The sequence below is a fragment of the Carettochelys insculpta genome, chromosome 2, assembly GCF_033958435.1.
Source record: "Carettochelys insculpta isolate YL-2023 chromosome 2, ASM3395843v1, whole genome shotgun sequence".
In the NCBI taxonomy this organism is placed as follows: Eukaryota; Metazoa; Chordata; order Testudines; family Carettochelyidae; genus Carettochelys; species Carettochelys insculpta.
Window position 1 is genome coordinate 193,945,625 of NC_134138.1, and position 27,896 is coordinate 193,973,520.

Sequence of the window (27,896 nt, forward strand, 5' to 3'; positions counted from 1 at the left end):
GAGGAGAAGCGAGCGCACAGAAAGCACAATAAGGACTTGCCAGACACCCACTACATCTGCAAGAGATGCAGCAAGGACTGTCACTCTCGTGTGGGTCTTTATAGTCACAATAGACGCTGTAAATGAAGTCCTCAATTGAAACTTTAAAGGGCGCGATCCATAGTCTATGCAGACTGAAGGATGCCTACTACTAGTGGGTTTCCAGAAGAGTGTGGTACTGATCAGGCCATCCTTGATTTGTACTTTCACAGCTGTTTGGAAAGAGAGGTTCCTGAACTCTCTCTTGTATTCAAATTCGACATGTTAACATGTGGTTTGAACTGGGATGACAAGCTTCTAGCTCATTATAGGGGCTCTTTTACCTACTTTGCTTTATCTGATTCTTGACTCCCCCCACATCCTTCTGTCCCTCTGCTCTCTGATTTGCTCACCTTGATAATAATTTTTCTGATTTGTCGACCTTGATTACTATTTTTTGGTTCTCTGTGCCTTAAATATTGAGTCTGTTCTGGTGTGGCTATGGTCTGAAGAAGTGGGTCTGTCCCATGAAAGCTCGTCACCTAATAAATTGTTTTGTTAGTCTTTAAAGAGCTACTGGACTGCTTGTTTGTTTTGGATGAAATATGATAAACATAAATGAGTATGAACTCATGTTTATCCTTACTGAGCAAATTTCACTTTCAGTAGGGTAAATGAAGGATGGTATTATTTGCAGAATGTTTGTTGTGATACTTGGATGCAATTTTTATCTCACATTGCAATTAATGAGCAGCATCTTAAATGCTTGATACTCTGAAAATAATGTGTTGTGTAAACTGGCCTAATGCTCCACCTAAAAGCTGTAGCACAAATGAGTAAATTCTTTTTTATTTAAAAGACCACATTTGTTTTTGACAGATCAAGCCAATAGCTGCAGTACATCCATGATGAGGTTTTAGATTTCACAGAGCTGATTGTGGGAAAGAGAATGCAGTAGAACCCCAAGATACATGTACTCAGCTTGTGCGAATCTCAGGTCAATGTGACTCTGTGTGGCGGGGAGCTGGTGCCTGACTTTGGGCTGCCTGCCACTAGGGAGCTGGGAAACTGACTAGTGCAATAGCGCTGGTCAGTTTCTTGGCTGATGTAAGTGGAAGGCAGCCCAGAGCCTGACTCTCAGCTGTCACTACTGACAGACCAGGGGAGCCACTCCTGTCAGGAGCAGCAGCTTGACTCTTGCCATCCCTGACAGGAGTGGCTTGCGTGCCCCTGTTGGGGTGGAGAGAGTTAGGCTGCCATCACTGACAGGCGCTCGGAAACTGACCAGCACTGCCACTCTGGTCAGTTTCCCTTCTCCTGTGAGTAGCAGACAGCCCAGAGCCAGGCTTTGGACTGTCCATCACTCACAGGAGACAGGAAACTGACCAGTGCTACTGCACTGATCAGTATTCTGGCTCCCCCGAGTTTTGCAAAATTTGACTTTTGTGGGGTTGTGCAAGAACGCAACCTCTGCGTAAACAGGGGATCTACTATACATTATATTTCTGAGCCACCAGTATTTCAGTAGTGAAGATGTGTTTGTGAGAATGTCCTTTGTTAGTATCTTTACTCACAGATAACAGCAACGAAGGGTCCTGTGGCACCTTATAGACTAACAGAAAAGTTTTGTCTGTAAGGTGCCACAGGACCCTTCATTGCTGTTACAGATCCAGACTAACACGACTACCCCTCCGATACTTTACTCACAGATGTAGACTACAAGTTGGATAAAGGAAATGAGATCTCTTTACCTTCTGTTGTTCATATACTCTATCTATTGCAATTCATTTATATTATGCTATTGTTAGTATTTGGTATTCTTCTGCTTGGGACCATTGCTGTCTCCTGGCACATATAGCATCTCCCTTGTCTGGCACCCCCAGGACCCAGCCAGTCCCAAATGAGGGAATTTGCCAGACAAAGAGAGTCCCACTGATACCCTGCGCCTCACTGGCCTCCCTGCCTCCGCTCCCTCTCCACCTCAAGCCCCACCGTTCCCTTTCCTCCTGACTGGCCTGTAACGGGCCTCGATTCCAGACACATCTGGGCTGCTGGTTGTGACCCTGGCCTTGCAGAGGCCAGTTCAAGCCCTGGCTGAGCTGTTGGTGTGGCTTGGGCCCTGGAGATGCCGGCTCTAGTAAAGAAGCCTTGCCAGGCTCCTCTCCTAGTGTCCCCATGACCTAGGGCTCTCTGTTTCTGCCAGACCATGGATGTTGCTGGACCAGAAAATGCTGCTTTTGGGTGGTGGAACCTGTAGGTTTCTATAGAAAGCATTACCATGTAAAAATAATTTGAAATTCTTCAAAATGAAATGGGACATTCAGTGAAACTTTGTCTGTTGGAATGTGAGAGCAGAACACTGAGGAGTTTAATCTTGTAAATGCACTCAAAGATGTGTCCAATCATCATCGAAAGTGTGCCTACTATGGTCATCTAAATAGTTTTCCTCTGTGGCTCTTTGTACAAGCAAGAAGGGCACTTACAGCCCACCCTGATAAATTCAAACCCTTGAATATAGCAGTAGACTGGACTGTCTTCCCAACCTTCTTGCCCCTCCCAAGACTAGTATTTCAGCTGCCACAACCACCATGTTCATTGTGGGAGATACCAGAGCAAAATAGAGGTCCACGGGTGCCACAGCTCCAGTTTCTACATCTGTTAAGGGAAGTCTAAAGCATTCATAGCAGAAATGTCAGAGAGGTAGCCATGTTAGTCTGTATCTTCACAAAACAAAAAAGCAGTCCTTTACTACTTTAAAGACTAACAATATAATTTATTAGGTGATGAGCTTTTGTGGGACATTTTTCCAGATCTGAAGAAGTGGGTCTGTCCCATGAAAGCTCATCACCTAATAAATTATGTTGTTAGTCTTTAAAGTAGTAAAGGACTGCTGTTTTGTTTTATAGTACAAATGAGACACTGTCCCTTCTTGTGGCAAGGAGATTCCCAAACTTTGACTTTAAGGAAAATGTTGACTTCCACGGGCTTTTGGTCAGGGTTACAGTAGTCTTTTATCTTCATTGCATGAAGGCATTTTCAGGGCCAAAAGAAAATAAACTCAGTCCTTTTGGTCCAGAGAAAGTACCAAACAGTTTTTCACTCTTTTTTTTTTAAACAGCCCATTTTCCTAGGAGAAACACACACAGCTTTAGTTATAAAACAAAACCAGCCAAGAAACCCACATTGAACCAAACCTACAACAAACAGGCAAATAAACTGTACCCCCCCCCCCGTGTGTGTGTGTGTGTGTGTGTGTTTTTAAAGCCAGCCTAATTGTGTACAATAACCTTTTTAGCTGTCGTCATTCTGTGGTAGTTTTCCTTTCTCTTACAACTGTCTAGATGCTTATTGGCTTAGCTTAATAACCATAATCTTCCTAGTGTACAGCACCAGCACTTTTTGAACTGGCCTTCATCTGTGCTCCTGAGGACCCAGACGTACTGTATACAGGGCTATCATGGAGGGTGGGGCCCTGGGCACCCTTCCCCTGTGTCGCAAGTCCCACCCTTTCCCTGCTTTGCTCCCCTGGCCTCCTCCCTGGCTAGGGAGTATCTGAGGCATGGAGTGAGCAGGGGCTGGCAGCAGCCACCTTAGGGGTTCGCTTTCCCTGGCCTCCCTCCTCCTCACTCACCAGGTGATACTCTGCTGTTGCCTCCTGGCCAGCTGACTCCACTTCTCCCAGCCACCCATGCAGCTAATATGGCAGATCTCAAATACAAAAGTCTACAGGTTGAGTCCAAGTTGGCAAGAAGAACCTGAAACACAGCTGATGGAAAATGAATCCCGAGCTCCTTCCTTCTAACGTTTAATATTGAAGATACAGATTCCTACTCCTAATCACTCTTTCAGAAGCAGGCTGCATCAGAATGGTGGATGGAATTCTACAGAAGACTTAAATTCAGACATGTCTCAGATTTAAAAAAAACTATGCTCCTGCCCAGAGAACTCAGTATAATTTTTGTGCATGCTTTCAGTTCATTACCAATTTTGACCAAAACCATGTCCCTTTAAGAACACCTACTTAACACTTATCAGTATCTAATTGCTGGTATAAAAAAGGCCCAACTAGTTAGTAGACTGGTGATTGAATTTTTGGGCCTTGTTCTTGGATACAGACAGGTTATATACACTTGCTCTCCTGTCTTCCAGCTTTTCTGGAGCTGAATGAGGGCATCAGCTCTGTAGTGAAAATTAGCATTGCCTAGGGATGCATTATTTTGTGTCCACTTGCCAATGGGCCCTCAAACATGAGGGATTATCAGAATATAATATCTCTCTGGCCATAGCCAGTATAAGAGCTGGACTGTGATGTTCTTGTATTTTATGTATGGAATTGCAGGTTTTTAATTTTGGATAATTTTGTGGTTTTTATGTTTTGAAGAATGAAATTATTATTAAATGAACAACCTAGCATTACATATCGCATAGACCTGGATGGGACCTTGAGAGGTCATTGAGTCCAGTCTCCTGATCTCACAGCAGGACTTATCACCATCCCTGACAGATTTTTTTTAAATCTAGTCTACCCCAGCCCTTGAAAGGCCCCCTCAAGGATTGAGCTCATACCCTGGGTTTACAAGGCCAATGCGCTACCCCTGCGTTTCTCAAACTGTGGGTCCTGACCCCCCCCAGGAGGTCATGAGCAACTTAGATGGGGGTTACGGTTAGATTTGGTTGTTCTCTTGCAAAAATGCTTAAGTCAGGGTCTGGCTTTTTCCCCAGTGGAATGCAAGTTGTGTAGCTGGGGAAGAAGCAGAAAGGTAAGTCCTGGGGTGGTGAGGCACCTGGGGGGGTTTAAGTCTGCCGGTGGGTTGGGGCTGTGGGGTCTAAACCTGGTGTGGGTTAGGGTTGCAGGGCGCTGAGGGATGGAGTTTAGCAAGAGCTGTGTATGGGGGTGGTGAGCCAGAACCCTGCTCAGGTGGTGAGCCAGGCCGTGGGGGGTTTGAACTGGGGCTGCACGCAGGGGCGTTTTGAACCGGGGAGGGAAGATGGAACCAGAGCCGTGTGGTGGGGAAAGGGATTAAACTGGAACCTCCCATGGACAGTTGAACTGGGGTGGGAGGGTGGAACTGGGGCTGCATGTAGGGGGTTTAAATCAGGGCGGGGAAAATGGAACTGGGGCCACACGTGGGGGGGGTTTGAACCAGAGCAGGGGGCTGAGCCAGAGCTGCACGTGAGGGATGGCAAGCCCGAGCTAGGTGCGGATGTGGGTTGAGCCGGAGCCACGAGCAGGTGGTGAAAGGGTAGATGGGTTGAACTGGGCCTGGGGAGGTTGAGTCGGAGCCGCGCCAGAGGGGTGGTGCACAGGAATCAGAGGTGGGGGTGGGGGATGAGCCAGAGCCCTGCATGGGTGGTGAGCGGGGCTGAGTGGGGGCCGACGCTGAGCTGTGGTTGTGCAAGGTTGCGGGGGTTGAGCCAGGGCCGGGGGGAATGAGATTTTGAGTTGTGCTTGACTTGCATTAATGCAAGTTAAGCGCTACTTGAAATTGTGCATTTTGAGGATTTACTGTAGAATTGGGGGTCAGCCACATAACAGTGGGGTTGCATACTCTGGGTTTGCGTACTTTGAGACCTCACTGTGCAACGTCTTTAGTAGTCCTTGGAGTGTATGTGAAGTTCCATTCTTTTATCAATTATTATAAATGTATAAAAACTTGTATCTGTGATCTTAAATTTTAGCTTTACGGCATGGAAAGGTTTTTGATGGGTGGTTAGGAAAAAGCTGATGACAAATCTGATATTGCTGATGAAAATAGGCCTAAATCAAGAAAGTGTGATGAAAGTTATAGATCTTTTGGTTTCACAAGTGTTTTTGTTTCTGGAACAGAGCAGCTTCAATGTGGTATTTGTCATAAAATGCTACTTGCTGAAAGTATGAAGCCAAGCAAACTAAAACAACGTCTGGAAAAAAGTCATGCAGACTTAAGTAACAAACCTTGAGATTTTTTTTTATTCGAGAAAGAGATGAAATGAAACAACAAGATGTGAGTCGAGTTAAATGTATAAGCATCCCTTCAAAATCACTTTTAGCTTCTTACCAAGTTCATGCAGAATAGGTCAGTGCAAAAAGCCCCCACACGATTGGAAAAAAATTAATACTTCCATCAGTTATTGATATGGTTATAACTATGTTGGGGGAGTCGAGTGCTAAACAGCTTTTAAGTATCCCTTTATCTAATGACACTGTTTGCCACCAAATTGCAGATATGGCAGAAGATCTTAATGAGCAACTAATTAAAAAATAAGAAGCAAATCATTTGCCATTCAAATAGATGAGGCAACAGATAATGCTAAAGATGCTCCTTTAGTAATGTACATTAGATTCGTTGATGACGGTAAAACAAATGAAGATTTAATCTTCTGTTTAGAAAAAATTGCAGGGATGAGTAAAGTTGAGGATCTTTTTGATATAATTGATAGCTTTATGAAGTCAAATCTCTTACAGTGGTCCAATTGCGTGGGCGTAGTCACTGACAGAGCGTGCTCTATGCCAGGCTGTCATAGAGGACTTCGCACATTAATACACCAAAAATCTGGTCCAGTTTGGACACACTGTATGATTCATAGGCAAGCTCTCGCTTGAAAAGATTTGAGCCTGGTATAGGTGAATGTTCTACAAGCAACCATACATATTGTGAACTATGTAAAAACCAGGCCTGTAAAGGCAAGGATGTTTGCAAGGTTTTGTGGAGAGATGGGCGCTGAACACGCTTCTTTGCTGTTTTACTGTGAGTGAAGATGGCTGTCTCGGGGAAACAATTTGACACGTGTTTTCGAGCTAAGGAATGAACTTCACCAGTATTCAATTGAGGAAAGGTATAGTAGTGCACATGTGTTTATTGACTGTGATTTCAGTATGGAGTTAGCATATTCAAGTGACATATTCAATAAGCTGAACACTCTTAATACCTCACTGCAAGGTGGTAATAATAATATTCTTGAACTCTATGATAAATTGAAAGCGTTTATTAGGAAAGTTGAACTGTGGCAGAACAAAATGGAAAATCAAATTTAGAGGTTTCCTAATTTAAAACAATTTATTGAAAGTAATAACACATATTAGTGAAGATGTGAAATTTTGTATTTTAAGTCGCCTTTCCTTAAAATTTCATATTAAGAACTATTTCTCAGATATGGATATTGGAAAAATTTGGTTGGATAAGGAACCCATTCAATGCTAAACTAATAGCTGGTACACTCACTACTACCAAGGATGAGCAAATCATTGATATCTCTTCTGACGCTGCTTTAAAAATAGTAACAGAGAGGAAGCCGTGCTAGTCTATACACTGTCAAAACAAAAAGCAGTCAAGTAGCGCTTTAAAGACTAGCAAAATAGTTTATTAGGTGAGCTTTCGTGGGACAGACCCACTTCTTCAGACCATAGCCAGACCAGAGCAGACTCAATATTTAAGGCACAGAGAACCAAAAACAGTAAGCAAGGAGGACTGTTCTGGTCTGGCTACGGTCTGAAGAAGTGGGTCTGTCTCACAAAAGCTCACCTAATAAACTGTTTTGCTAGTCTTTAAAGTGCTACTTGACTGCTTTTTCTTTAAAAATAAAATTCTCAACAATGTTTCTCTCTGAATTTTGGATCAGTGTGCAAAATGAGTACAAAGAATTAAGCAAGAAGGCTATGAAAATACTGATCTCATTTGCAAAATCTTATTTGTGCGAGTTAGGGTTTTCTGCAGTTGCTGCTATAAAAAGCAAATATTGATCAAAAGTAAATGTGGAATGAGAAATGAGAGTGGTTTTCTTGACAATGAAACCCAGATTTGAAAAATTAAGCAACAATAAACAAGTTCATCTGTCACATTAAACAATATGATTCCAAATTTGACATTTTCTGTTTATTTCCAATAAAAATTAGGTATCAGGAGTATTGGCATATTTATTTCTTGTCCAATCCTAATCCCAGTAAAATGACTAGCTTTACTCATGGAGCAGTGAGGTTGGGGGCGCGGTGGGGGTCACACAAATTAATTTGGCATTTTAGGAAGTTGTGGTATTGCAAAGTTTGAGAACCCCTGCACTAACCGCTGAGCTATCCCCTCTCCCTGTGGGCAACTTGGCCACAGCCATAAGAGGTCAGTTGGCTAATTAATATGCTGGATTACAGATGTTGCTGAATGAGAGTGTTCTGGATCATAGAGGTTTAACCTGTATTGTGATTATAAATTATGTAATTTAATACAGAGGAATCCAAGAAAACATGTATAAAGTGTTTTCTGCATTATGTAGCATTATGAGGAAAGACAAGACAAAGAAGGTAATATTGGACCAACCTCTGCTGTTAAGAGACCAGCGTGAAAATAGAGCTCTGTGTGACTCAAAAGCATTTTTCTCTCACCAACAGAAGTTGGTCAAATACAAGATATTACCTCATCCGTCTTGTTTCTCTAACATCCTGGGACTGACATCGCTACAGATACACTACACATGTTTTGTAGCAAGCCACTTTCTTCCACAATTCTTTTTATTCCCAGATGATTAAAAGCATAGATGCAAAAGAGGGAAGACTTACCATAGCTTGAGAGCTGTGCTGATGTTAGAGTGCCGTGAATATGCTGCGGTGTTCTTGGTGATTTGGGGGTTGTTTATGTTTTAGTAAGGTGCTTTTTATAGACATAACATGAGCCAGAGGGATTGGAGAACTTGTTAGGACAAAGTGGGCTTAGAACAGTTATTTAACAGAGGCTAGAGAAATTTTTAGCCGAACACAGTTTGCTTACTTCAGCACTATAAAAATGTGCATGAGGAAAATGGGAGAGATGAGGTGAAGTTATATAGTGTCTAGAAAGCTAGTACTGGAGAGGTAAATATGAAAATGTTACACTGAAGGGGCCAGTGCTTGTGGAACAAGGGGTCTTCAGGAAGAGGAGTTTCTTTTGGAAGGATCCCCGTTTCCTTCCGAAGGAACCCCGTCTATACAGCAGCTTTTGTTTCTGGAAGGGGACCTTCTGCAGCTGAGATCTCACAGGAATATGTAAATGAGGCATGAGGTATTTTAATCCGTGCCTCATTTGCATCTGCTGCTGTGTTCATTACCATACCCCTTCCGGAAGGGGTGGGGGGGCAGTGTAGATGCAGTTGTTGTTGTGTTTTAGTTTCTCCTTGAGAGAAGAGGTTAAAGATTTAATTGCTATTGTATATTTCTCATATTTAGTAAGCAAATTAGGAAACCAAAATGAGCTTCTGAGACACCTCTCCACACCCCTCAGTCAAGAAGCTACCTAAATGCTTCAAACCATACAATACAAACCTTTTATCTTTTTGGTGCTTTGAATGCCTGCCACTAAAGTACACGGTGGCAGACTTGTAGAGTAAGATAACATATAATGACAACAATTTGCTCTAAAGGATAACAAATGTGTTTTACCAAATACATAAGGATCATTTCACCCACCAGTAGAATGAAGTCAGCTGTGCTTTGGAAGTCAGGATCTATTGAATATCACAAAAAATCCTTACACAACAATGTTTTTCTTTTGCTTCTTGCCCAAAAATCTTTCCAATTTGTACTTACTGAGATCTTAAAGCAGAGAGTATGTGTAATAGGATTCCATCAAGACTATGAATAATAACGTTAATATCAGATCACAAAAGGGGAAATCTTTGGTTTTGTTTCATTCAAAAGATGGTATTCCAGGTCCTTAGTTCATGTAAATGACAAAGCTCCACTGAAATCTATGGAGCTAGGCTGACATAAAGTATCTAAAGGTCTGGCTAGTATTTTCCACAGTATATTGTCCCATTGATATTGGGACATTGGTTCACTGCCAGTACACAAGAGAGGAATGCCTAGGACACTGTTCCCTGCAGCAGCTATACATTCTTTGGTGGTTTCCGTTCCCAGTAATTACTGACCAATCCCGATTGTGCTTAGGTTATTATATTTGATGGGATCTTAGCCAAATACGGAATGGCTGCAAAGTAACATTCATTGTGTCATCTTTCCATTCAAATTTTTGCTGAAAGTGTGCTGTAGTGATGCTGAAATCAGAAGTCCCTCTTTCTTGTAATTACAAGTTTTATCATTGTTTCTCCTTCTCACCACAGAAAAGACCCGCTAAACACTCTGTATCAGTAATATGATTGACCTGTTGCAATTAAAGGGTTGGAGACGAACACAGATAAGGGCTACATCTACACTAGAGAGTTTTGTAGACAAAACTGGGGTTTTGTTAACAAAACTCATGGAGCACCAACGCGCAAAAAAGCCATGTACATGCTCTCTCTCTGGGAGGCTCTTTTGTTGACAGAGCTGATCAAAAGGTCAATCGGTTTTATGGGAAGACACAGTCCGTTAACAGATGTTTTGTCAGAACATCTCTTCCAACAGTAACTTCTCTAGACTGATGCTTGTAGTGTAGACATAGCCTTTGTGTAGGGAAGAGAGTTTGACTAACGTGTTTTCAGACAATGAATCTTAGACAAATAAGCTGTTCCTTGAAGAATTTGGAGGGTGGAAAATGTAATACTTTTTTGTTGAGAACTTTTTTTTTTTTACTATTGAAATATTCTTTCCAAAAATTGAAATCCCCCCGCCCCCCCAAAAAAGGCATGACCAAAGAAACAGCATTTTTGATATCCTCATAATTTGCCCTGGGGACTGATTCACTACCACAAGCAATACAGCCTCAAGCACAGCTTTACTTACAAAAATGTCTTCTAGCAATTGCTCTGTTGGAGAAATCCTTTAAGAGCTAGTGTGACTGAACAGCATGCACAAACTACTGATTTCAGTTATTGCCTTAGAGTTGAGATTTGAGAGCATTTACGAAAAGTTTAAAGTGCAGGTGTTAGGGCTGAGGGCATGAAGGACAGAATCTGGACGGTACCAACACTTTTAGAGGCAACAGTGACCTATATTTTCAAAAACAACTAAACTGTACTGCAAAAAACAGGTGTAATATTAAATAATTAGGCCACTTGAACCACTATCCCAGACATCCCAAGAAGAAAGACAAGACACTAAGAATCTGGTTTAATCAGGTCCCAACATCTGGGGACCTATGGGAGCAGTCACTTTCCTACCTCAACTCAGACAGCCTTCTGTAATTTGTACCACCTCTGGAGAGATGCCGGGAGGCCTTCCCTCCTTCCCTGTTTTTAATCTCGCCCCAGCATCATCCTCTCCTTTCTTTAGCCAGGCCTGCTTCCACTGCTGGTTTATCAGGGAGCCAGACCTCTACTCCTACTCCTTTCCCCTCCCTCTCCATTGAACAATTCTGTGCACTGGAGACCTACCAAGGTGTGACAACATGAATGTGTTATGACTTAATCCGCCCACCAAAGTGCTGGACAGCTGGGAGGAATGGGAAAGAACTTATGCTGTCCAGGCTAGTCCTGGTAACAAGGGAAAAATTCTTTCCAATTCCTAATTGGAAACTAGAGTGGTACTGTAGCAAAGTCCCAGTATCCTTATCCTACTCTAAAATCCATAGACGAGTTTGGGGTTGGTGCTACTGCTCCTGTGTACAGAATCGCAGACCCTTTCCCCTGTCTGTGGTATAACCCTCCTGGCTGTCAGAGCCAGTGGACAATGCCTGTGCCCTCTATCCAGCTAGCTGGCCAAGGTGTTCAATTTGTATCTCAGAAATACCGAGAGGGTCAACTGTGGACTTCCCTGATTTTGGTGGATATCTTTGAGGTTGTATGGTTTTAGCCCTCACACCTTAACATTTATAGGAGAAGGATTATTACCGTCCTCTTTAGAGCCTGTTATGTACTGGATGACTGTTATTGTGTCCTCCCTCAATCGTCTCTAGAATAAACAAGCACAATTTTTCTAGTCCATGTTTTCTAGGTCTTTTTCATTACTCTCCTCAGGACTTTTGCCAATTTGTCCACATCTTTCCCAAAATGTATTGCTGAAAAAAAGACACATGGTTCCAATCTAGGTCTTATTGGTGCTAATTAATGTGAAAGAATTATTTGTCATGTCTTGTGTACAACATGCCTGCTGATACATCCCAGAATATGTGATTTTTGCTTTTGCATTTGTGTTTACTTTATTGGCTCATATTGAGTTTGTGATCCATTCTAACTCCCAAACCATTTTCTGTGGTACTTATTACTAAGTAGTCATTTCCCATTTTGCATTTGTACAATTGATTTTTTCCATTCTAAGTATAATACTTTTTTAAATTTGTCTTCATTGAGTTTCACTTCTCCGGTTTGTCAGGATCATTGTGAATTCTAATTCTGTCCTCCAAAGCACTCATGTTTGATGTAATTCATAAACTTTATAAGGGAACTTTCTATGTTATTAACCAAATCATTTATGAAATTGTTGAGTTAAATCAGACTCTGGTACCACTTGATGTGCCCTTCCAGTTTCTTTATGAACCATTGATAACTATTCTGAATATGCATTTCCAACCAGTTCTGTGGCTGAGTTACCAAAGTTCTCAGATCATGATTTAAATACTTCAGGTTACAGAGAAGCCACCATTTCCTCAAGTTGAATCCAGGACTTTGCTTACTGCCTTCTAGGAGCGAATAATCAAACCATTTGTAAGCACCATTATCTTTCCAGGGAATGAAATTAAGATGACTGGTTTATAATTCCCTGGGTTATACTTGTTCCTCTTGTAGATAGGTTGTGTATTTTCCTTTTTCCAGCCCTCTGGGATCTTTGCTATCGTCATAGATAATTGCTAATGACTCAGGTCCCTCCAGCCACTTCCTTAACTATTCTAGGGTGTATTTTGTCCAGCCCTGCCAACCAGAAAACAAATAGTGTGTCCAAGTAATTTTTAACTTGTGCTTTTCCTATCCAAACCTGAAATCCTACTCCACTTACGCTGTTGTTCATTGTGTTGTCCTATCACCGCTACGTTGCTTGAAACAAAAAGGGTATTTAAATCTTTGGCCGTCATATTGTTTTCTGGTGTAATTCATTAATATTTTAAATTGTTTGACGTTACCAGAAGAAAGGGTTTCTGGAACTGTAAAGTACAATTGTTGTGTGGGAAGTGGTTATTTTTTGCAGGTTGGCAGAATGTGAGCAGGTCATAGTTTACGTAGGGGCTCTGACATAAACAGTTCATATACTAACTTGGTTAAGTTTCCAAACGTGTTGCAATGAGTATTTGAAGTTGGAATTTGGTACAAACGGGGGTTGGGGGGGAGGGGAATTGACAGCTCTCTGCTTTTCCTGAAGCAGTGCAAGTTATATTTGATTTATGGATGTTGCAGTGTCTGCTTGAGAACATTGCAAACCTACCTCAGTGGTTCCTCCTGCCATTTGCTGCAATTGGTTGCATAGTAATTTTCCTTTCTTTTGGACTAAAACATGACTTCCCCCCAGAAAGCTCATGGAAGTGGAATATTCATGGGGAAATTCACTGGGTCTTATTGTGGGGTGCTTCTGATTTCTTATCTCTTTAGCTATGTTTACATTAGAGATTTTCCTCGACGAAACTCTGAATGCATGCATTAAAAATGCATTGTGTTGGCATACTGTCAAAAGACCTTGATGCTTTTGTCGACAGCCTTCTGCCTTTCCCCTGTGAGGCAGAACACTTTTCTCAACAAAATCTGGTCACAAAAAAGTCATGTGGGTGCTCCGGGGCACTCTCTTTTGCCAAACAGGGCTTCCGGGTCACGAAGCAGCCCTGTGTGCTGTGCTTCCAGTTGGCCGTTTTGCTGATAGAGTGGCCGGGCAGTCTGGCTGCTCTCTGTCAACAGAGGGGATCGACAAAGCGATCCACTTTCATGTGTGGCCCCGATCTGTCGACAGACCGCTATAGTGTAGATGTAACCTGTCAGAGAGAGATTTTTCAGGTCTCTGGAGGCTATTTTTGGGGTTCAAGTTGCATTATGTGTGTTCAAATTCACTTCTGATTCAAAACCACCTAAAAATAATAGTTGTTTCTGGTTCAAACCAGTTCAAATTAAACTTCAGTCTTAGTGGAACTAAGTTTTAACTCTTCTTTTTAATTTAAAATGGAAATTCTTTTGATTTTGACCATTTATTTATATTTTAATTTGAGCTTTTCTTGTGTTTCTGTTGTCACACATGAATTTTTGACTAATTTGAGTGAAATGTAATTTTCTAAAATTTGCTGCATCATATTGGACCTCTGTGACAGGATAAATTTTGGGTCTGAACCTGTTGTTTCAACTCTCCTTTTGTGTGGCTGAATCTGCCAGTGCACTTTCTGACAGATGCTACAGCTTTGTCGTGACATCTTTGTGACATTCCCAGCAGTTCGATATGTTTTCTTTCTTACTGAGATGGGGCTTATCAGCATGTGGACCAAGAATCTGGGTTTTTCCCTCATTCAGGTATATTTGTGTTTTGGAGTTTTCATGAGCTATAAGACAATCCTCCAATTCATCATCCAGTCTTTCCATTTCAGAGGTGTCTGAGGTTGATTCTATGACTGGATTAATTTCTAGTTAGGACAATAATTTGATATTTAGGATCAAGCTATACACGTGAAAGAGAAATAATTTTCAAACAGGTTTTTTTTTATATTTCACTGAACCCTTAATGCTTCAGTAAATTGATAAGTCTTCTGGTCTACGTCTACACTAGCTCAAATCTTCGAAATCGCCATGCAAATGGCCATTTCAAAGATTACTGATGAGGTGCTGAAATACATGTTCAGCACCTCATTAGCATGCCGCCAGCCGTGGCTCTTCAAAATTGCCGCTTTTTGCTGCTGCACAGCCTGTCCAGATGGGGGCCCTTTTCGAAAGGGCCCTGGGAACTTCAAAATCCCCTTATTCCTATCTGTATTTCAGCACCTTATTAGTAATCTTAACCTTATGGCCATTTTGAATATTTGGGCTAGTGTAGACACGGCCCTGATGTTCACAGTTCACATTTTAATTAGGCACTATAAAAGTCATACGTGGCAGGACAATCTAAGACTGGGTTTTTATAGTTTAAATTTGCTAATGTCTACCAATATTGTTTGGTTTCTCAGTTCAGAGACATACTGAGTTTTATCAATTATACCAGGGACTGTACATTTTTTTTCAGCAAGTTTTCAAATGCAAACTGCGGGGCTCAGGCAGAATAATGAGCTGCCTTCAATGTTATACCCATGGCCACAGCATATATATTAAGTCTAGCTGCTTCACCCGTAGGAATCCAATCATTCTAATATTGCTCTGTAACTTCTTCCCCAAAGAATGAAATTATGCTTTTCCTTCACTTAATTTGTTGTTCTGCTTCTTCAGGTTTCTGTCCCACATTCGTTAACTTCACTGACTTCACTGTTTTCAATGAGAACAACAAGAAGTCCTGTGGCACCTTATAGACTAACAGATATTTTCGAGCATAAGCTTTCGTGGGCAAAGACCCGCTTTGTCAGATCTTCATCAGAGCTTCAGTGGGTCTTTGCCCACAAAAGCTTATGCTCGAAAATATCTGTTAGTCTATAAGGTGCCACAGGACTTCTTGTTGTTCTCAAAGCTACAGACTAACATGGCCACCTCTCTGTTACTGTTTTCAGTGTTTTCTCCATTGTCCATTGTAATACTAACATATATATGCTTAGGAATGATTCCATGTGTACAAGCAACTTAAGAATAATTGATTTTAAATAGCTAAGAGATGGAGTTTTCCTTGATCTCTTTCAATGCCAGAGTGTGAAGAGCAATTTGTCCTACAATAATATGCTGAATCATAGGTCTGAAAAGGACCTCACAATCCCTGGTCCGCACTTGTGGCATAGTTAACTATTGCCTAGACCATCCTTGACAGGTGTTTATCTCAACTGCTCTTAAAAATCTCCAGTGATGGAGATTCTACAACTTCCCTGGGGCATTTATTCCAGTGTTTAACTAACCTGAGAGTTAGGAAGTTCTTCCTGATGTCTAACCTAAACCTCCCTTGCTGCAATTTAAGCTCATTGCTACTTGTCCTACCCTTAGAGGCCAAGGAGCACAATTTTTCTTCCTCCTCCTCATAACAACCTTTTATGTACTTGAAAGCTGTTGTTATGCCCCCTCTCAGTTGTCTTTTTCCAAACTAAACAAGCCACTTTTTTTTCCATCTTGCCTCATAGGTAACGTTTTCTAGACCTGTAAACAATTTTGTTGCTCTTCTCCAGACCTTCTCCAATTTGTCTACATCCAGGCCCACTACCAGGAGGGGGCAAAAGGAGCAGTTGCCCCAGGGTTGGCAATTCAGAGAGATCTGGGACTTCCAGCTGCTACTGCTGCTATTGTGCTAGCAGCAGCAACCGGAGCCCTGGGTCCTTTACATTGTTGCCAGAATGGATGATATGTGAAGTCCTTTGTTTCCATGGCACTAACTTATAGAATTTAGTAACTTTTGTGTGTGGGTGGACCAAATCAGGAGCACAGAACTCATTGTGCCTGGTAATGTACACGTAACCCCCACACCTATGTGTGGTTAACTGGTGCATGTAGTAGTATCTAGACCCCTTCACCATGTCCTCTACAGCCTGAGCAGAGAGCCAGTTGGCCTTTAGCTCAAGCTGTAAAGATGCCTACACTGAGCTCCAAAAGTCACAGGTTTGAGTCTGCTTATGGGTAGTTACATACACATTAAGAAATGGTTCTTCACTCAAAACATGTACTCTAATTTCAGACCTTGGTAAACAAGGTCCTTGATTTTTATCTACCATACCATTAATTAAATCTATTTATTTTTAATGACAAGAAATATTAGTCAATTTTAAAGGTCAGCGATAGCTGCCCTTCAAACATAGAAGAAAGATAAATGCCATTCTCTTTCCATGTATATTCATGTCTTATATTTCAAATATCTTAAAACTAAAGAACTGGAGAAGATAAAATACATTGAAACCAACACAAATGCATTTTTAATTGAAGCTTTGGCAACAAATAGGCCTTCTTTATTTTGCAACATTATTTCAGGATGAAATGTAGCATGTTTCACATTTTTACTGTTTGCTCAGACACAAAGGTCACTTAATTTCATGCCATAATTTTGGTTTTTTTGTCTCTCAAGTATATCTTTTGGGCCATGTGTATTTTTAGAAGAGATGGCTTCAAACTGCTAAAATGTTTCACATACCCATCCCCGCCCACTGACCCGACCCCTGTCGCTGACCTCCAATTCCAACTCCCGAACTTGGACCCCGACTCCCGATACCAAATTTCAAACTTTCAAAGAACACTTTGTATATGAAATTGTTGAGAGTTCCAAATGGATCTGCAAAGGTTGAATGCTGTGGCTTCCATATGGAACTACGGTTCCCATACCATTAGAATGCTCACAGGAGCTAGTATTGTTAGTTGAACTTACCAGTTTATTAAACAGAAATGGACAAAAACTTAAACACACACATAATGTCGGATCATCATTTCTCAGACAAGTAGGCGCACACTCTGGAAATTGCTTTTTTTCACAGCCCCTTCTCTGTTTCACAGTTAGGGCTTTTAGAATGCTTGAAAGTTCCCATTTTCTCCCCTCCACCAGTCACAGAAAGAAAAACCCCAAAACTACTTAAGGGATATTGCTGGTAATACAACGATGGGGCAACTTAAGTGCTCAGATAATGCGGTCTCAACTGGTTTATTTCCTCAGGTACTTGTAAATACATTGCTATATATTTTCTTTAATATTGAAATATTTCAGCAGGTTTTGAGATAATTTTTGAGTCCGTGAACTGGTGGAGATAAGGAGTTTGTTCTTTTTAGCTTTTTGTAGTTTAGTCTCAGAAGTGATGGTTTTTGGGATGGCACACTGCAAAGCAAATGTTATCTGTATTTTGTGGAGTTGCTCATTAAGCAATTTTTCATGATATGTCGTCTTTTTCTGGATAGCATAATCCTTAACGAATGAGATGCAGTTCTTTTCTTCTTTGAATTTTTGTTTTGGAGTGGCACATGTCCAAAATGGCTTTTTATCAAGGATCCTAGAAGCTGTAGTATCTTACAGCCTTGTTGCTCTTTGCTTGCCAGCAAATCTGTTGTTTAGACTTCGTGTTTTTAATTTGAATCCATCGTTGCTACTTCTGATTCAAATTTCATTTTTTTTTTACTATTCATTTGCAAAAAAGGCCCCAAATGTTTTATTGAATTTTCCTGTTTTATGTTCTCTCAATCCTGTTATTCTGGTATTTTCTCAGCTCCTATGTTTTTCTAAGTCTTCCAGTTATTTTGTTATGCTTTAAATGGTAGTTTTAGCCTTGTCAACTCTGGCCTTCCTCTTGAATGGGAGTCCCTCCTTTTCATGAGCCTGTATAATTAGACCTGCCTCTGGAATCTCCACTACATAAACAGGATGAAGTTTAATAAGGACAAATGCAACGTGCTCCACTTAGGAAGGAACAATCAGTTTCACACATACAGAATGGGGAGAGACTGTCTAGGAACGACTACAGCAGAAAAGGATCTAGGGATCATAGTGGACCACAAGCTAAATATGAGTCAACAGTGTGATGCTGTTGCAAAATAAGCAAACATGATTCTGGGGTGCATTAACAGGTGTGTTGTGAACAAGACACGAGAAGTCATTCCTTCCGCTCTACTCTGCGCTGGTTAGGCCTCAGCTGCAGTATTGTGTTCAGTTCTGGGCACCGCAGTTCAAAAATGATGTGGAGAAACTAGAGAGGGTCCAGAGAAGAGCGACAAGAATGATTAAAGATCTAGAGAATGTGACCTATGAAAAAAGGTTGAAAGAATTGGTCTTGTTTAGTTTGGAAAGGAGAAGATTGAGGGGAGACATGATCGCGATCTTCAGGTATCTAAAAGGGAGTCATAAGGAGGAAGGAGAAAACTTGTTCTTCTTGGCCTCTGAGGATAGAACAAGAGGCAATGGGCTTAAACTGCAGCAAGGGAGGTTTAGGTTGGACATTAGGAAACAGTTCCTAACTGTCAGGGTGGGCAAACAGTGGAATAAATTGCCAAGGGAGGTTGTGGAATCTCCATCGCTGGAGATATTTAAGAACAGGTTAGATAGATGTCTATCAGGGATGGTTTAGATAGTACATGGTCCTGCCGTTGGGGCAGGGGGCTGGACTCGATGGCCTCTCGAGGTCCCTTCCAGTCCTAGTGTTCTATGATTCTATGATTGCATGTGACAAGGTCAGTCTTTGCCCATGGAAGCTTATGCTCCAAAATATGTTAGTCTGTAAGGTGCCACAGGAGTTCTTGTTGTTTTTGTGGATACAGATAAACACGGTTCCTCCTCTGATACTTAGCTCCTGATAGATTTTATTGTCCTCCCTGGCATTAGTCTCTAAATCGGATGCTTTTGGTTTCAGTTCCTCTCTTTCTATGGTTATACCGATTGATTTACTTGTTCAACACTTCTTCAGCTTTATTTTCCAATTCTGAAAATTCTACATCCAAGGGTAAAGTTAAATCAAATTTTGATGCAGAATTGTTCAGGATAGGCCAAATTCCAGTAGGGAACATTACTGGAGGACAGTTTACTGAAAAACATTTCTAGAGAGATTAAGCCCAACCTGGTAACTTGGAGTAGTCCAATAGGACGAGGCATTCCAGAAGCACGAATCTCATTCCTTCATGCGGGGGGGGAGATCTGAATGGGAATTGTTGTAAAAATCATATAATTTTATTTTTAAATTGTATTTAATTGGTTTCCGAAATCTACATGTAGTTGATTTTGATTTTTAACTTTTGGAATTTCTAAATTTCTTTTTGGTCACAGTAACGTATTATTTGTAGGTAGAATATCATAGATCTCAGTAGCTGCGTCTACACGTGCACGCTACTTCGAAGTAGCGGCACCAACTTCGACGTTAGGCGGTGAGACGTCGAAGTCGCTAACCTCATGAGGAGATAGGAATAGCGCCCTACTTCGACGTTCAACGTCGAAGTAGGGACCGTGTAGACGATCCGCGTCCCGCAACGTCGAAATTGCCGGGTCCTCCATGGCGGCCATCAGCTGGGGGGTTGAGAGATGCTCTCTCTCCAGCCCCTGCGGGGCTCTATGGTCACCGTGGGCAGCAGCCCTTAGCCCAGGGCTTCTGGCTGCTTCTGCGGCAGCTGGGGATCTATGCTGCAGGCACAGGGTCTGCAACCAGTTGTCGGTTCTGTGTATCTTGTGTTGTTTAGTGCAACTGTGTCTGGGAGGGGCCCTTTAAGGGAGCGGCTTGCTGTTGAGTCCGCCCTGTGACCCTGTCTGCAGCTGTGCCTGGCATCCCTATTTCGATGTGTGCTACTTTGACGTGTAGACGTTCCCTCGCTGCACCTATTTCGATGTTGGGCTGAGCAACGTCGAAGTTGAACATCGACGTTGCCGGCCCTGGAGGACGTGTAGACGTTATTCATCGAAATAGACTATTTCGATGTTGGCTGCACGTGTAGACGTAGCCAGTGTTGCCAATTACCTAGTGATAGAATTAATATAAGCCCGTTTTAAAAAATAACTTTTGTGCTGCTATTTGAAATCAAGGTGAAATGAAAGAAATTAACTGTGGTGCACTGTACAGGCTTAAAAAAGAATAAAATATAGGGAGATTCTCCTGTCCTCTCTTATGGCCACAGTAGTCTTTTTGTGCACTCGCTGGAGTCCCAACAATATTTTCATGTTGTTCGCTAAGCACTTTATTGCCTTTTGTGATTTCAGGTACAACTTTATTGTTTATATCCAGCATAGAGAAAATAATGGGGAGGAAACTGGATCTGTCTGGTCTGACTGATGGTGAAGCAGAGCATGTCCTTCAGGTGGTTCAAAGAGATTTCAGCCTTCGCAAGAAAGAAGAAGAGAGGCTGAGGTAAGAGATCTTAAGGCATGTTTTCATTCTGGTGGTTCTGTCTGGGTAGCAAACAAGATATTTATTGAACAAACTGGAGGAACTTGACTTTTTAGCAACTGGTTGTATTATTCCGTACAGAAAATTTATTTTGGTTTGTCATTTGTAGTCAGAGTCCATTATCTGTGTGAATTCTGTGACTGATTTTTAGAAACAATGTTTGAATACATTTTTTTTCATGGAAGCACATAGGTTAAATAATCACTCACTCACTGAATGTAAGGTATATAGGTTGAACCTTTCTAGTCCAGCACGCTCTTGTCTGGCAACACCCGTAATATGGCATGATTTTAATTAGCTGGAGGACCACTTATGATGGGTGTGGCCAAGTTTCCTGTGATTCCCTAAATTTTGTTTACTGCCCCCAGTCCTGGCTTTCAATGCTCTGTGCTGTTCTTTAGCTGTAATTTACCCTTAAATGTCTTCTGAAAGTCTCATAAGCAGTGCAAGTGTTGGTAGTGCTGCTGAACAATAGTAACTTCCTATGTTAGTAACTTCCTATGATAGGGCAAATTCTCTCATTTGGCACTGGTCAGGTCCTGAGGGTGCTGGACTAGAAAGGCTCAACATGTAGCAGGAGTTGAGTTGGCAGATGTAGTAGGTTTTCTGCAGTGGTTGGGGATTTGCTTCTGAGGTTGTCTACAAAATATATTGCTTGATAATGAGAAAAATAAAGATAAAATGCTTGCTGGTGCCTAACTTAACAAGCTACATTAGATTCAAAGCAAAATTTTCTTGTCATATTCTTTTAGCGTCTCACTGAGCAGACTCTCTTGGTCTGGGTCCCTTCCTTGGAGTCCAAAGTCCACTTTCTTTCACTCTTTGGGTGAGTGAATGCAATAGGTAGGGGCAGAAAGAGGGTGTTTTGGGGTGTGTGTATTTGTCCCTCCTTTTTATATTTCAACATTTCTAGCTGAAACCAAGGATACAGTCTGTGTGGAAGGATGTTCCCTGCTGGCTTTTTTTGTGTGTGTGTTTTTTGAGCTTCCTTTTTTTTCCCCTCTCTGTTTGTTTACCCCATATATTGCTGAAATGAAAATCAGGGCAAGCACATGATCCTCCCTCCACTTAGAACACACCTGATTTCTGCCTGGGAAAGCCTGGGGAATTTGAAACATGCTTATAATATCATAGAGAAGAATCTTATAACTTTGCATACAGTGTTCCTGTACATAATTTACCATAGGACAGTACTGACCAGCAAATTGATTTTTTTACGTGCTACCTTACAACGGTACACTTTATGCATATTTTGTAGGTTGTGCATATGGGTGTGTTCTGTTACAGCTGCAGGTTACATACAATAATGTAAATATTTATTTGTGTGGTGGAGGAGAGTTGGGATAAGGAACTTATGATCAAAGGGATAATATTTACACAACAGAGTATCCAGAAATGTCGTAAGAAGCTTTTGCCTTGTTCAAATATAACTTTGCAACTTATGAGTTGGATGAATTCTTGAGGCTATTTCTAGGTAGGTTTAATTTTTGAAAAAGTTACCAGTTGTCAAGATCTGCCAGCATGATGATGATTTTTAAAATATCAGTTATAACTTGCTAGAATTCCCATAGAAGACAAAAATCCTTGTTTACATATTAACATTATATAGAGTTTTATTGTTATGAAAATGCTTACAGGTACGTATGAGGACATTGTTTTTTATCTTGATGTAATGTTAATGTTTTCTTTTGTTACAGTACTGGATTATATAGAAAATTGATACTCTTTAAACTGTAAATTGCAAGATTGTTTATTGAAAGGGAATCTATTAAAGTTTTCACATGAGATATATAAAATATATAAGGGTTTCAGCATACCCGCTTGTATTATCCAAAGCTTTGTTTCTCTGTTTGAAATTTTAGTAGTTACACTGGAGATCTGACTTTGGCATTGAAGTTGTTGTTTTGATCTGAGTGACAGCAAAGAACAAGAATTGTTTTAAGATAAAATAGGAAAGAAGATGCTGAGATAGCGGAAATCATCTAACAAGACTGCAAGCTAAAGTAACTGACATAGGTTGATGGTTCCAAATCCACTTTGCCAGCAGAATGTAAACAATTTAATAATACAAAACCAAAATGAGAATTTGGACTATTTATTGGAAGTATGGCTAAAGTTAGGAAAGATCCAACATAGTTTTCAGTCTTGTTATGCCAGTATCTTGCAATAATATTTTCGCATAGTTTTGTCAATTCACATTTCTATTCAGCTTAAATAATAAGATGTAAGAAATTTATGACAAGGTCATACTTAAAATGTTTGGCTTTGTGGCTAGATTTACTAAAAGCTAATCCAAGTGCCATGCCTTAGAAGGGCAATGAGTTTCATGTAGTCTTTTCCCCTCTGTTATGGTGTCATTTAAAGAATGGCGTAGCACTGTTATAACCCGGGTAAAACCTGTGCCTATGCAAAATATAAAAAAGGATCTGCCTTAATTTTTTTTCCCTAGTCTTTAGGTGATTTGCTTACAGATTTCCCCCCCCACACACTTTCCCCAATATTATTTCATCACCCTTTATGTAGGAACTGTGTAAGCCTTGGCTGTCTAGAAATGCTATCTATTTAAGAAGCTCCAGTGAAAACTATCTTTTGCATTCTTTGCTGTAACACTTCTTAAACTTCTTGTTGCAGGTGCTTAATCAGTGGTTCTCAAACATTTTTATGTCATCTCCTTTCCAAACTCCCAATCATTTTCTCAGACCTTATAGTGAGTGATTAAATGAAAATGTAGTAACTGAACAATGTTTAAGGTGACCAGGTGAACATAACTTTGCTTAGAGCTGTGTAGTTGTTTGGTTACTTCCACTCATTTTATTCCTGTGCAGTTTTCCTCAACTATGATATAAAATCAGTAATTATTCATACCACATATCCTATCAGCTATTCCTAGGTCTTGAATCTCTCCAGCTCCTATTGTAGTTTCATTTGTGTTGATAGAATATCTTGTTCTATGAAACCTAATAAATAAACGTATCACCTAATAAATTATTTTATTTTATTATTATTATAACAAAATAATAAATTATTTTGTTAGTCTTTAAAGTGTTACATGACTGCTTGTTTGTTCTGTTTTTTAGTGTAATCAACAAATTCATTCATGGTTGTAATTTCATCAAAGAAATGGCCAGCAGAGAGGCCTGTTAGTCTGTAAAGGCACTCAGCTTGTTGGTGCCTGCACAACTGAAACTTGATGGCAGGGTGAGACCACTTTTTCTTTCAAGTGTCTAGGCTTTGGATTTATGATGGAACCTCTTTAGATCAGTGGCACATGTGAGAACCACTGTTCTAAATAACACACAGAGATATACTAACTGTTGTGTTCACAGTGGGAATTTTTGGCACCCCCTTCCCCTTTTAGAATTAGACCAGCTGCAGCAGTGCTAGCAATGTTAAAAGCCCTTGTGGAAACTGTGCATTGATACTTTTATCAATTTGCTGTATACCATTTTCTCATTAGTGCCCACAATGGGGAGGGAGTACACAATCCAGACAGAGGAATTTACAAGGTCTTGATTATTATGTATGCTAGGCTGTTTATGCTACCAGAGTATGAATGAAACTCAGATCCTGTATAAACAATGAGGAGATCCTGTGTGTTTCCCAGATGATGTGTACTGACCAGGTAGGTATTTGTTATATGGAATTAGTCAGTATGAAGTTATTAAATGAAGTTTATCCTCCAGTCCTGACGACTCTATCACCGTTTTTCATTTCTAAGCAGAAGACTTATCAGTCTCCGTGTAGGAAGAGCTAGTACTCTGAAGAGTTTTCTAACTACTCTCCTTACTCTACTTGAGAATATATGGCTAGTGAAAGGTCCTGCTTCTGCTGGCAATTTTCAGAAAATTACTCTAGGTCTGGTAGAAAAGCTAAGGTAGATGTGGCAGGGGTGACTAATGGGAAAGGGACAAAGGGGGCACCAGCTAAAGGGGGTGGTGGTGGTGCAGGAGATGTGACCCATGTGGTCTGCATTTAGAGTACAGCTATATCATATAGTTATGTTTGTTCCATTGATAACTGGAGATAATTTATAAGTCTTCTGAAACTGGAGAGTGAGTGCAGGATGATACGGCCACAGTGTGAAGGATTCTTATGCAAATAAGTCCAAGATTTCCTCCTTGCTGTGTAATTGCTAATTTAGACCCATAATTTTGTATGTATTGTTGGGATTATATTTTTGCCATGCACCTTACTTTGCACTTACCATTGAATTTCATCTTCCATTTTATTGCCAAGTCCCCCATGTTTTGTGAGATCCCTTTCTTGCCTCTTTGCAGTAGGTTTGGATTTACGCAGTACAGTTAATTTTGTACCCTCTGCAGACTTTGGCACCTCTGTTGATCCCTTTTCCCATGTCCTTTACAAATGTTTTGAGCAGCATTCAACACAAATCCTTGTGGGGACACCATTGTTCTCAGCATTTTGAAAATGGGCCATTTACGTCTACACTTTTTTGTTTTTGTTATCTTTTAACTGGCATGTCTGAGAACGCTTTAAGGATACTTGTTTGTTTGTAAAGAAACATCCTAACCCAAGGATGGGAGTTGTTAGCACCACAGATACTCAGCACATACCACACTCAAGTCCCTGTCTCCCAGGTGCTGCTGCTCCCTTGCCCTGCCCTCAGATGGTTGAGGAGGAGCATGTGACATTTGCTCTCCCAATCTTACCAGTGTCATGTCATCTTGTTTGCGCTTCCCACTGTTGTACAATATGCAGAATTCAGGGTCAAGCTCAGTGGTGTAAGTGGGCCAGTGCAGTCTGGTACACCAGACCTGTAAGTTGTTTTTAGCTGGTATAGTGTACAGGCAAGAATCCCTGGCGGGCGTCCCCATCCTCTCCACTGGCTGTATCTACACTATGAAATAAAATGGAATTTATCAGTTTTCTAATACTAGAATTTTTAAGTTCAAATTTCACCATCCTCACTCCCGCCAGGCTCCCCACAAAGTTGACTCATTGCTGCTACATACAAATTGGGTAACATCGACTGTTGCAGTAGTGTATTATGGGAAGCTATCCTACAGTTCCCTTATCCCCTTAGCATTCTGCGTATGCTCGCTGGCCTTTATGTCATCTTCCTCCATTGCATTTTCATCATTCCCCTCCTGATCCCTGAAAATATGTTGATCCCTGGAAATAATTCAGGGACCCTCAAAGTTAGAAGAAAGTATTTTTGGTTTCCCCACACATTATACTGCCAACATGTGTACAGTGACTGTATTCTCAACTGGCCATCCACTGAGTATTCCACCTCCCATCATTGCAGAAATGTGATCCTTGAAAATCATGCAGGGGCCCAGAATGTTTCCTACATTGAGGAGAATGTATGAAGAAAGAATTTGTGGTTTCCCCCTACACTGTATTGGTTTTGAGGAGAGTCTTACTGTGGGGTCCCAGACTGTTTTTTAAAGTTAGAAGAAAAAGGATAGAAAAATTCAGGCAAAAAAGAATGATTGGTTTCCCCCCGGCATGAGCAAGCCCCGATATGGGTGAAGTGGTGGTGTAGTGGACAGCCAGTTGATGTGTTCCTTCCCCGGTGGCAGCAGGCCCCTTAGCTGCCAGGGGAGACTTTTTCCCAGTGGCAACAAGCCAGGTATGGGCTGAGAGTGGGGTGGGGTGTCACTGGATGATCAGTTGAAATGGTCCTCCACCAGTGGCTGTAAGCCCCTTAACTGCCAGGGGAAACTTTTCCCCGGTAGCAGCGAGGCCTGATATGGGTGAAGGGGGTGTGCATCAGCAGTTGGGGGCCCAGTTGAGGTGATCCTTCCTGGTAGCAGCAAACCCCCTAGTATCTTAACTGCCGTGGGAGACTTCCCTGGGGCGACGGCAAAGCCCAGACTTTCTTTCCCACACAACTGGCAGCATTTTCAGCACCAAATGGCAGGCACATCCTTTGGTTGGGTTGGGGGCTACCCATGTGATGTAGCTGAGTGCGGGAAAGACCCCGACTGTGTGGCACCTGTGGGGGAGGGAAGGGGGTTTGTACACAATGTAAACTGCTGAGAAAAAGTTTTTTGGCATATTATGCAAGCATAACCCCAGCACAGCCTTCCTGACATGTGGTATGGCGGGGCAGGAGCTGGTGCCAGGCAGCGCAGAAAAAAATAGCAAGTGTATAGACAGAGCCACAAACTCCCTGCAGGGGCTATTTGAATGGGTAGATGCACATGCACCACTACCAGCAGAGAAAGAAAAAAGCCATTTCTCAGGCAGTCATAAACTAACATGAGCCCACAGCTAAAGGCTCGCTGCTCCCACTTGGAAATTCAGGCTCTTCCTGTTACTGGAAAGCAGCGGCCAGAGTGGAGCACTGAGAGCGCATTGCGGGTTACATACAGGACGCCTCTGGAGGTGAATAAATTCACTTTTAAGATGTGGCACTTCCACACCGGCCTTGAATTGACGCTATAGCTGTCAGGTAACTGCGATTTTGTAATCTCGAGATTGCTGCACCTTAAGTAGAGCTAGTAGTCTTTACAGTGAAGCCAGTCACTTGGCAAAATCGAGCTAACTGAATTAAATTCGATTTTTTCTCGTAGGGTAGACGCAGCTTCTGTGTACAGGGCTGGGGCTTGGGGGTGCCATAGCAGCTGGAGGAACTGCTGTCTTTCTTCTCTCTTCGCTGCTGCCTCTCACCGCAGAAAAGCAGGAGAACTACAAGCAGGTCCCATGACTGCATTGTGCTCCCAGTGCCCGGGGATGGGGAGGGGAAGAGCATGGCGGTTCTAGGGTGGGTGTGGAGTCATGTGGGAAGCTCATGTCGCCTCCCCTAGCTAGTGTGCCCTCCTCTAGGGGCAAGAACTTCTGTTTTCAAGCACCACTGCTCAAGATAGGCCATAAAAATCAAATTAAAAACCAAACAACTGCATTATCTTATCTCATCATATTACAAGAGGGTGCGGTATATGTACTGTAAGTGTCCTAGGTCTTGGGGAAAAATTAGTCTTGTTAACCTGTGTTTGCCAAGTATCTTTTGTGTAATTCATTTCCTGTGTTGGCTAAATGCCAAGTCAAACACAGGCAGCTTTCTGGCTATGGAATCAGTAGCAATGTGTCCATGTTCCTCATTCTCACAACCGCTTTGCTTCCAGTTACTTCCAACCAGAGGTGGAAAAAGTACCTAAAAAAGTCACT

The 27,896-nt window shown here is 41.5% G+C and overlaps 1 protein-coding gene across 1 annotated transcript in view; it reads left to right on the forward strand.

Annotated features, from left to right (window-relative positions):
• The window catches only part of MYRIP (myosin VIIA and Rab interacting protein), a 390,058-nt gene that overhangs the window by 11,798 nt on the left and 350,364 nt on the right, over positions 1-27,896 (forward strand). Inside the window, exon 2 of the mRNA XM_074986085.1 lies at positions 20,573-20,720. Within this exon, the coding sequence (XP_074842186.1) occupies positions 20,611-20,720 (110 nt within the window). The 5' untranslated portion in view covers positions 20,573-20,610. The remainder of the gene's footprint in view (positions 1-20,572; positions 20,721-27,896) is intronic.